The sequence below is a fragment of the Gymnoscopelus braueri genome (genome assembly GCF_963280865.1).
Source record: "Gymnoscopelus braueri genome assembly, chromosome: 20".
NCBI classification, from domain to species: Eukaryota; Metazoa; Chordata; class Actinopteri; order Myctophiformes; family Myctophidae; genus Gymnoscopelus; species Gymnoscopelus braueri.
The window spans coordinates 6,647,611-6,658,847 of record NC_137622.1 but is presented as its reverse complement, the minus strand read 5'-3'; the positions used below and the strand labels follow the sequence as shown (position 1 = coordinate 6,658,847).

The 11,237-nt window shown below is 36.2% G+C and overlaps 2 protein-coding genes across 6 annotated transcripts in view; one reads left to right on the top strand and one right to left on the bottom strand.

The window, feature by feature from the left end:
- Nucleotides 1–11,138, top strand: part of LOC308076067 (H-2 class II histocompatibility antigen, E-S beta chain-like) — a 13,456-nt gene extending 2,318 nt beyond the window's left edge. For 2 of the 5 annotated variants that reach the window (XM_080416172.1, XM_080416171.1), the window contains exons 2-9: nucleotides 1–70; nucleotides 977–1,231; nucleotides 3,733–4,005; nucleotides 4,864–5,083; nucleotides 5,842–5,909; nucleotides 7,488–7,601; nucleotides 9,061–9,117; nucleotides 9,635–11,138. The exon at nucleotides 1–70 is cut by the window's left edge and continues 14 nt beyond it. In XM_080416172.1, coding sequence (XP_080272298.1) covers nucleotides 4–70; nucleotides 977–1,231; nucleotides 3,733–4,005; nucleotides 4,864–5,083; nucleotides 5,842–5,909; nucleotides 7,488–7,601; nucleotides 9,061–9,098 — 1,035 coding nt within the window. In that variant the 5' untranslated portion in view covers nucleotides 1–3 and the 3' untranslated portion in view covers nucleotides 9,099–9,117; nucleotides 9,635–11,138. The remainder of the gene's footprint in view (nucleotides 71–976; nucleotides 1,232–3,732; nucleotides 4,006–4,863; nucleotides 5,084–5,841; nucleotides 5,910–7,487; nucleotides 7,602–9,060; nucleotides 9,118–9,634) is intronic. The other 3 variants (XR_013932245.1, XM_080416173.1, XM_080416174.1) reach the window with 3 other exon arrangements.
- The window catches only part of LOC308076418 (uncharacterized protein), a 218,203-nt gene that overhangs the window by 35,166 nt on the left and 171,800 nt on the right, over nucleotides 1–11,237 (bottom strand). The gene's annotated exons all lie outside the window — the stretch shown is intronic.

Here is an 11,237-nt window from a genome sequence, read left to right as displayed (position 1 = left end):
GTGATGATGAAGATTACAGCCACCCTCCTCATCCTCTCCTCTGTACTTCATGTCAAAGCGATCCCAGGAAGTAAGTACATTATATTTATGTTATTATATAATATATACATGTATATCTACTGTTATTATATAAAACCAAATATGAATAATGCACAATATAAGCACATGACACACACACACACACACACACACACACACACACACACACACACACACACACACACACACACACACACACACACACACACACACACACACACACACACACACACACACACACACACACACACACACACACACACACACACACACACACACACACACACACACTTTTAGTACCTGTATATACAGTATTGGATCTTGAATGTTGGTCCAAATACATAAATATTAAAACAGATGTTAGCAACTGTTGTTGTGACATCATGAAATAAATCATTCTGTATGAATTACTTTCATAATAAACGTTTGACAGGAAGCTACTTTTAATATCCAACCTTTCACTTCATATAAGAACAAAACATGCAGTGGTGTAAAGTAACTAATTACATTTACTAAAGTACTGTACTCAAGTACAATTTTGAGGTACTTATACTTTATCTTTACTGGAGTATTTCCAATTTTCAGTACTTTTACTTCTTCTCCACTACATCTCACAGGCAAATATTGTACTTTTACACCACTACAATTATTTGAAAACTTTAGTTACTAGTTACTTTAGATCTGCTATTTTGTACTTTTACTTTTGGTATTTTAAGTACATTTTGATACCTATACCTTTTTTACCTTTGTATTTTTTAAAATTCCAGACAGTAACAGAGTACTTCTAAATTGCAGTATTGATATTTTTACTTAAGTAAAATATTTGAGTACTTTTTCCACCACTGCAAACATGATTGTTTAACATGATGATTATGTGTTATTGTCACTGTGAAGAAGTTTGTTGTTGAATTTAATGTCATCTTTGTTTTATTTCCAGTGTTCCATGAGCAGATTCAACTTGTTGGCTGTTCAGACACAGTTAAAGACCCATATAAAGAGTGGATGTTGGCACTGGATGGTGAAGTGATGTTCTACGCAGACTTCAACAAAGGGAAGGCAGTGTTTCCTCAGCCTCCGTTTGTAGATCCATTCACCGTCACAGCAGCTTATGGTCTAGCTTTGAATCAGCAGGCGGACTGCAAACACAACCTGGACATCACTCGCACTGCCTTGAAGAAACCACCAGTGAAAGGTACATGAATACTATGAACACAATAGTTATTAACTAAAACGGTTGAATATATTTAACATGAATGAAAATGTTTAAACATGTATATTAAGCATTTACTGTATGGTGAAATATTTTCTAAATAATATGTATTTCTAGTAAACATGAATATGTGCTCAAGGAGTACAGCCTGAGCTGTAGGTGAGGTATAGATGGTACAACTATGTAGATGCAGTGGTGTGTTCTACCGTGTTACACTATGTACGTAGTATACTGTAAAGATTTTCTTTTTGAAGCGTATACCATCCAAAAACCGTCTGAGGAAGTGTATCCAGTGTTGATTTGGTGAATCTATCTCTGGTGGGACACTATTTTAAAGAGGTCACGCGCACGTGGCTTAACACCTACACTACAGGTCACACAATGGACAATTGATATGCATCTAGGCTCATTCCTATGTTAATTCACCTGGTGTGACACCCGGCAGTCGGCAGCCTTTGTTGAGGTGTGAACTTAAGGGTTGTTTTAATCGATGCATGTGCGTGTGCGTGCTCCTGCTCAAAAGACTGGTGGGACGGCATGTTACCGCGGCCCATGACCAATGACCACTGAGCGTATCTGATACACTTTCATTTCTTTATTTGGATTTTCAATTAAAAGACATATGAATCATGTCAAAATTCAAGATAATACGATTATACAACAGCTACCATCAAAATGGTCCTGTGATTCATGAATTAAATTACAGAGGTGAGTAAATAAGTACATGTACTCAAGTACTGTACTTATTTACAATTTTGAGGCATTTGTACTTTACTTGAGTATTTCCAATTTCCAATACTTTTACTTCTACTCCACTACATCTCAGAGGCAAATATTGTACTTTACTCCACTACAAGTATTTGAAAACTTTAGTTACTAGTTACTTTGTAGATTTGGATTATTATTACAAAACATACAGTAACCACTTCAGCCATATAGGCCATTTGAAAATAGCCGATCTACAAGCTCACAATGCGTCACTGATCACGATTTGATGCATTGTGAGCTTGTAGATCTGCTATTTTCAAAAGATTTGTATACATTTCAAAACTTGAAATGGGACATTTTGTATAATGAGTACTTTTACTTTTGGTACTTTAAGTACACTTTGTTGCAAATACTTTTGTGCTTTTACTCAAGTACATTTTGAATTACGGACTTTTAATTGTAACAGAGTATTTCTCTATATTGTAGATCTGCTGGGGGTGGGCGTGGCTTATCACCTTAGGGGGTTGGTTTGAAGCTCTGGGCATGGCTTAACACCTTGGGGGGTTGGTTTGAATCTCTGGGTATGGCCTATCACCTACCTTGTGTAATCATATTTGAACTCGGGACCTCCCAAAATAATCATATTTTTGTGTGCTTGTAGATCGGTTATTGTCACAACGTTTGCCTATCTCTTATTCATTTGACAATTTGGCCAATTTGCTATTAAAAAGGTCTTAGGTCATTAAATTGTCACTTTATAAATCAGATACCCTGTATCCATTTATACTGCAAGTTGGTTTGTTTACTGTTGAGTGAGAAAACAATGTTACCTATTAAGCTAATCATCTGGGGACCCCAAAAAAAGTTATCTGGGGACCCCCCAGAAGTCAATGCACTCATTCAATTATTTGAATTGAATGATGATTTATTTGATACATTTGGGGGTTTTATAAAATATTGCAATTTAAATTAAATAGCAACAGTTTTGTGTTTTCATTTAGGTTTGCAATGCAGGCTTTAATTACAGTATAAATAATGACCTTTATTTGTTTAATATAACTCAGCTGATTGTTATAATGATTGACCTGGTATCCTATAGTTTCTTTGAGGCTCTACATTGTTCTCTCTACTCTCTACTTATGTGACTATTTACCTTGTTTTCTGAATAGAGTCAGTGGTGGGAAAAGTACTCAAAGGTTTTACTTAAGTAAAAGTATCAATGCTGCAATCTAGAAGTACTCTGTTACAAGTAAAAGTCCGGAATTCAAAATGTACTTGAGGAAAAGTATTGTCATAAAAATGTACTGAAAGTACCAAAAGGAAAAGTACTAAAATGTTTGAAAATATCAGATCTACAAGCTCGTAGCGCAGCACTCGATGCCGCGCTATGAGCTTGTAGATCTGATATTTTCAAATAGCCTAGGTATAAAAAAGGGGTTATCCTGGAAATACATGATGGGACAGACAGACAGACAGACAGACAGACAGACAGACAGACAGACAGACAGACAGACAGACAGAGTCCTTGTTTACTCAGCCACGCTAGACAACTGGACACATAGAGAGAAAAACGTAACTGGTAGCTCTATCACATTGTATTTAAGATATTCAATATATATTCAAAACATTTTAATGCCAGATTTCACATCCTGAACCTGTTTTAGACTTTATGTGGTGACATGTTTGACCGATGGGGGGCAGTTAGCCTAGTGTTGATGTTATACAGATGATAATAAAACTGAACATTAATGACATTTTTAATTGTCTATTTCCAGATGGATATGTGTTCTATGACACTCACCGCTGTGTGTTTAACTCCAGTGAGCTGAAGGACATACAATACATATACTCATGGAATTTCAATGGTGATGAGCTGCTCAGGTGGGACAGTAGAGTAGATCAATTTGTTGGATACACTGAGTTTGGTGTGAAGAACGCAGAGCGCCTCAATAAAGATCCTGGATCACTGGATTATATGAGAGCAGGACGAGAGGCATACTGCAAACCCAACATTGAGATCGACTACTCCAAAGCTCTGAACAAGAGAGGTGAGCTGATCTCAGAGCAGCACTCAACACTCATCACCTCATAAACTATAACATGAAATCACATGATTCTATTCAGAGATGATTAATGGTGTTAATATTGATCTGATAATGATTATAAAACATTACTTAATCTGCTGACAAACATTTCAGATCCTCTTAAACACTTAAAGGAGTAGTTCAGCCCAAAAATGACTTATTTTCAATCAATTACACCCCATGAAGCCTTGAATTCATGGAGATTTCTCATTCCTGAGACAATAATTTGATTACCGGTGCATGGAAAGATGCTAATGTATCCGATGTACCGGAGAGACCGTCGGTCATCAAATTATTGTCTCAGGAATGAGACAAAAACTAAAAAAATCTCCATGAATTCAATGAATAATTCACAGTTACACAGTGCTTTATATAAACAACAATAAACCATTAAATATCATTTAATGAAAATAGTTCAAATGAACTAGAGTAGAAACAAACAAAACCATATATAAACGTGTGGAGCTTTTTCCAGGGTCTTTTAGAGAAGATTCAGAGTGAGCGGGAAGGGGTTGTAGGGTTGAATCAGGGGGTGTCATACCTTTGGTTGCTTTGTAGACCAACATCAGTTTTGTACTCTGTGAGGGCAGCACGTGGGAGCCAATGGAGGGAGAGGAGAACAGGGGAGAGCCGGGAAACGTTAACATTTTGGCTGTTTGAAGACCAAGTGTGTTGCGGCTTTCTGGATCATTTGGATCTTATTTGGATGATATACAATTATTAATGATAATGACATGTTCCTATGACTGGTATATAATAATAATAATAATAATTGTAATAATAATAATAATAATAATAATAATAATAATCATATTGTTTTAGGAGTGGAGCCCAAAGTGAGACTGAAGTCAGAGACTCCCCCTCGTCGTGGTGAACACACTCACATGCTGAGGTGCAGCAGCTACGACTTCTATCCTAAAGTGATCCTGGTGACCTGGTGGAGAGGTCAAGAACCTTTGACCTCCGGTCTCTCCTCTACCGATGAGCTGTCTGATGGAGACTGGTACTACCAGTACCACTCCTACCTGGAGTACACACCCAGGTACACACCTAACAGACACCTATACATAGAAATACACACCTAATAGACACCTCTACATATATTCTTAAAAATAAAACAAATGGCCCATTAATTGGTAGGCTAATATTAAGTGTCACACACACACACACACACACACACACACACACACACACACACACACACACACACACACACACACACACACACACACACACACACACACACACACACACACACACACACACACACACACACACACCTCACGAGTTTATCACCAGTCCACTCCAGACACAACCACGCAGCAAGCTCGTCGTCGTGCACGCATGACGAACGCAGAGACCGGCGCGCAAGTGTGCTATACATGAATACACACACAGGAATACCCTATAACGTATCCCGTTACTAAGTTTCTTCTGCCTCTTGCCTTCCTATTTTTTTCTGCAATGGGGAGGGAATAGTGGAATACACAATAAATACTAAAGCGGAGGAGAGCCCAGCGGGGCATTCACGCTCCTACACAAAAATAGTCAAACAAAATATTAACAAAGATCAACCGATCAATGTGTCGAATCGCGGCACATTTCAGCGTGTAGATCGGCTACTACTACTGTGTGTGTGTGTGTGTGTGTGTGTGTGTGTGTGTGTGTGTGTGTGTGTGTGTGTGTGTGTGTGTGTGTGTGTGTGTGTGTGTGTGTGTGTGTGTGTGTGTGTGTGTGTGTGTGTGTGTGTTTGTGACACTTAATATTAGCCTACCAATTAATGGGCCATTTGTTTTACAGATCAGGAGAGAAGATCACATGCATGGTGGAACATCCCAGCCTGACCGCGCCTATCAAGATGGACTGGGGTCAGTTACTATAAACTAGTGTAATCTACTGTCTAAATAGCAGATATAAGCCTTGGGATGTGCATGAGCATGGCATTGTTAAAGAACTTTACCACTTTTTTTGTGGATATGAAGTCATTGCTGATGGTCAGTTGAAAGAAATATAGTTCATTCATTCATTCCACAACCAGATACAGTTGAAACTCCAGAGACTACGTCACTGGGTGGTGGATTAGACCAGGCTTCTAAAAAGAGAGCAATAGGCCTCATGCAGAAAAAAATTTAAGAACACATTTCTTCTTGTTCTTATCCTTGATTTTCTTCTTATTTTGTTATTGTGGGGGATTCAGTAATATTTTCTTACTTTGCTCTTCTCTTAGGTAAGAGCATATTTTAAGAGTGGTCAAGAGCGCTCTTATACTGACTGAGATAAGAGTCCACATATTGTTTGTCCAATGCTAGAAAGCAGGCATTTTACATTTGAGAGTGCTGCACTCTGAGCTTGTATATCTGCTATTTTTGAAAAAACGTGAACATTTGTGCAAATATTTGCACAAATGTTCACGAATATTTGTATATATTTTTAAAGTGAACATTTTTAACTGTCAAATATCTGTCAACATACTGTATGTCTTAATTTATCTGAAAAAAACTAGACTTTTCAAAAATAGCAGATCTACAAGCTCATAGCGCATGAGCTTGTGCCGCGCTTTTATGAGCTTGTATATGCTATGTTCTTTTGTTATCGTGAACATTAAGTGCAAATCTTTGAATACATATATTTTTTAAAGCGAACATTTGTAATTGTCAAACGTCTCTCAACAGTCTTAATTTTTCGGAAAGAAACTATTATTGCTATATCGGTGGTGCTCAAACTTTTTCTTGTCAAGGACCCCCAAAATAGTATGTTTTTGGCCATTGATCCCCATCAAAATATGTTGTTCCAGGGACCCCCCAGAAGCAAATATTTGAGTTAAAAATGTTGTTTAAAATGTTTTTATAAATTATATTCAAAGATTTGCAAAAAAGTTCAAGATTAAAAAAAATAATAGCAGATCTACAAGCTCGTAGCGTGGCACGCTATGAGCTTATTGATTTGATAAAAACAGATAAAAGACCAGATTGATTTTATAAAGCAGATCAAAGAGTCATCATGTTTTTTTCAATGTGAAAACAAAACAGTTTTCTTAGACAGAACAAGCGCTGATGTTCTTTTTTACAAACTGCCTCACAGTTCTGAGTCTATGACTCTGTCCCAAGATACTTTCTGCACATTCCACAGCCTGGTTTATAATCATCATAGTAAAAGGTTGATTCATGTCTTCTAAAATCTATCATCATATCCTTTGTTTTGGATGTATTTAGCTCTAAGAAGGACATGTCACATCAGGTGACAAACTCCTCAAGGACTGGACCAATAGGGTTGGACTCATTATTACTGAACAGACTCACAATGACTGTGTTGTCTGTTTATTGTTTATTGTGTTTGGTTGTTGTAGCTTATTGTCAGATGACTCCATGTCAGAGTCTGTGAAGAACAAGGTGTTTTAATCTACTGATATGATATGATATGATATGATATGATATTTGTATGGTCAGATGATTCCATGCCAGAGTCAGTGAAGAACAAGGTGGCCATGGGAGCATCAGGTCTGGTTCTGGGTCTGGTCTTGTTCCTGTCTGGATTCATCTACTACCAGTGGAAGAAACGAGGTGATTAGCATGTTTAACTAGAAGGTACTGTTCCTGAAGAAACAGTGTGGGATCGCTAAGAATGTTGATGGTATTGAGTATTGATAGTGTTAGTAGAGTTAAAGGTTTGAAAGGTTTAAAGGTTTTAAAGGTTTTAAAGGTTTTAAAGGTTCTAAAGTTTTGAAAGGTTCTAAAGGTTTGAAAGGTTTGAAAGGTTTAAGAGGTTTGAAAGGTTTGAAAGGTTTAAGAGGTTCTAAAGGTTTGAAAGGTTCTAAAGGTTCTAAAGCTTTGAATGGTTCTAAAGGTTTGAAAGGTTTGAAAGGTTTGAAAGGTTTAAGAGGTTCTAAAGGTTTGAAAGGTTTAAGAGGTTCTAAAGGTTTGAAAGGTTTGAAAGGTTTGAAAGGTTCTAAAGGTTTGAAAGGTTTGAAAGGTTTGAAAGGTTTGAAAGGTTTGAAAGGTTCTAAAGGTTTAAGAGGTTCTAAAGGTTTGAAAGGTTCTAAAGGGGTATTTACTTTAAATTATTTTAGTCACTTTATTTACTTTAAAGTATTTTTTACTAATTTTTACAACTTTTAAGTATTTTTACTATTTTTTTCAACTTAAGTATTTTTACTCATGTTGAGTACTTTTAAGTATTTTTACTCAGTATAAGTACTCTTAAGTATTTTTAATCAAGGTACTTACTTTAAAGTATTTTTAGTCACTTTATTTACTTTAAAGTAGCTTTTACTAATTTTTACAACTTTTAAGTATTTTTACTCTTTTTATCAACTTTTAAGTATTTTTACTATTTTTTTCAACTTATAAGTATTTTTACTCATTTTGAGTACTTTTAAGTATTTTTACTCAATATAAGTACTCTTAAGTATTTTTACTCAAGGTATTTACTTTAAAGTATTTTTAGTCACTTTATTTACTTTAAAGTAGCTTTTACTAATTTTTACAACTTTTAAGTATTTTTACTCTTTTTATCAACTTTTAAGTATTTTTACTATTTAAAAAGTGAAATATCTCTAAAAGTACAAATTATTTCAAAAAATTCTAATGGTAGCCAATATGTCCTAAGTAGGCTGAACGTTATAGAGTTGGAACGGAGTTTCTATCTAAAAGTATGAATTTCTCCATTGAAATGAATGGGAGTTTTTTAGAAGTAAAAAGTGAAATATCTCTAAAAGTACAAATTATTTCAAAAATTCAAATGGTAGCCGACATGTCCTGAGTAGGCCGAACGTTGAAGAGTTGGAACGGAGTTTGTAGCTAAAAGTATGAAGGACTAGTTAGGGGCCAAAAAACGGTGTTGACAATAACAGTAGTGTGATCGCTTTAGCGATCCCACAATTAACATGTTTAATTACAACCCTAATGTTGCTGTGTTGTTGTGTTATTGTCTTCACATTTATGCATTTTATGGAGAAATACACACAATACAGTACATATGATGATGTGTCTGGTTTAACTGTCTCTCTTCTTCTTCTATCAGGTCGTATTCTGGTGCCGACAACCAATGAGAATCTCTAGACTCCTCCCACACACCCAGGTTCACTTCCTCTCTTTTTACTAAACATTTTTTTTGTTTTTTCAATGTATAAAAGTGTATAAAACTAGAAAACATACACAAAAAACATGCTTGTGTAATAAGTGAAACAGCTAGCCTGGTAAACCATCACTAGCAGATCATTCCATCACTAGCAGGATCAAAGACAGAACATTGTGGTCCAAAAGTGAGTGTTCTACCAACTGAGCTGGGCTTCCTACTAAGATACACTATTGACAAAGTTTTGGTCAAATGTTGTTTCTACTTTGATGGTTACTGTAGTTGCAGGGAGGGTGCTGGGAGGTTAGGTTTTTTAAGTAGTTTACTAATAACTTGTTCATGATCTATTATCCATTTATAGCATAGTTTTAAATCGTTAAATCATTAACAAACATTTAACAAGTTTGATAATAATTTGGGAATGATTAATTTACTATTATAAGGGTTATTATTTTAAAGTGTTAATATGTTCACACAGTTGATAAATTCTGATTCTTATTGTTTTTTTGTCTTTTCACAGAACACCTGGGTGTGTTTTCAGAGAAGCAGAGAGTCATCGCTGCTCCACGGTGGAGGGAGGACGAAATACATGTGTGTCCATTCAGCTTTTAAATAGTCATAACAGCAGCACAATGATCATCAACTTTTTTCACTAATGTGTCCTTTAAACAATTCAAAATGCTAAATGGCTAGCCAAGGCTAACGATAATTACTGTCTTTTCCTGGTGTTTCGCAAAGGTTGAAGTGGTTTTGAGGTGAGATTAAGGTTAGGGTTAAGGTTAGGTCGTATTCTACACTAGACATAGTGTTTGTGAGGTTAAAGGTCAGGGTTTAGGGTTAAGGTTAGGTTTATAGACATAGTGTTTGTGAGGTTAAAGGTCAGGGTTTAGGCGCCACCTGGGCGACACACCAAAGGAAGAGGGAGTCCCAATTAGGGTGGTCTGAGGTGATGGGTGGACCTAGACCTTCTAGGGTGGACTGCGGTGGTGGACTGCCACAGTCTATGACATTAATGGGAAACACTGATCACACTGATCAGTGTTTCCCACTGATGATCACTGATGCAATCATTTATATTAAGTAATGGTTTATATGTAATCATTCATATTTATAATGAGCAGGGGAGCAGATCTCAGGGGGGGGGGCACAAACAAGGATAATTTTCATCAATAATATCACCAACACAGAGTTCAGTTCTTATTTTTGGATCCTGATTTGACTAATGATCAATACATCCAGTAATCAATACCTTCCGTTTATTATCAATATCTACTGTAAATTATTGATATCTAAAAAGCTTAAAAACTGGGCAGGGCTTCCTGTCAGTTCATAAATAATAATTCATTACTCAGCACTAATTGAAGTACACATGGTGAAGTGTCCTATATGTATAAACTTCAATTTATAACATGATCCATACATTCAGTTTATCCTGTCCCATGAGGTTTTAATTATTAATTTTAAGTATGTTAATTAGGAGAATGAGCGCTCATGGTGTGACAGTGGGTACCCCATTCGGATGCTTACTAAAAGAAAGAACAAAATATGTGTCTAATTTTGACAGTTTAGATATTCCTTGATCAGTATTATTTATCTTTCCGTTTTTCAGCTCCACTGTTGTGTTTCTATCCGTTCATATTGGCTGAACTTCACTCATTAAACTAGTTAACAGCTCTGTGGACAAGTGATGATGATGATGATGATGATGAAGCTTGTGGATTCATTTATTTGGCAGTTGTTGATGATCAGGACACACGGGTGGCAAAAGCTAATCCTTCAAAAGGTATTGTGTTTACTGTATGGGAGAATGATTTCAAAAGTGGAATCACTTTATATATTTCAAATTGTATCATTTATTTCTAAATATTTTATTGGAGGAACATGTCAGACATGTCCCCTCCTTCTCCCCTGGGATCTGGGCCCCTGATCATGAATGGTTTGAAGTTCAGATGTTAGATTTTGGCTTTAATTTGCTTGGTTTGAATGGAATGTCACAATATCAATAAAGGAATGAGAAAACATAATTGTGCCTCATGTTCTCTTACATTTCACTGCATGTTGTTTGCCAATTTCAGCCAATCAAGAGAGAGTGCCCACGCATCAGCTGTTGAATGTGTATGTGC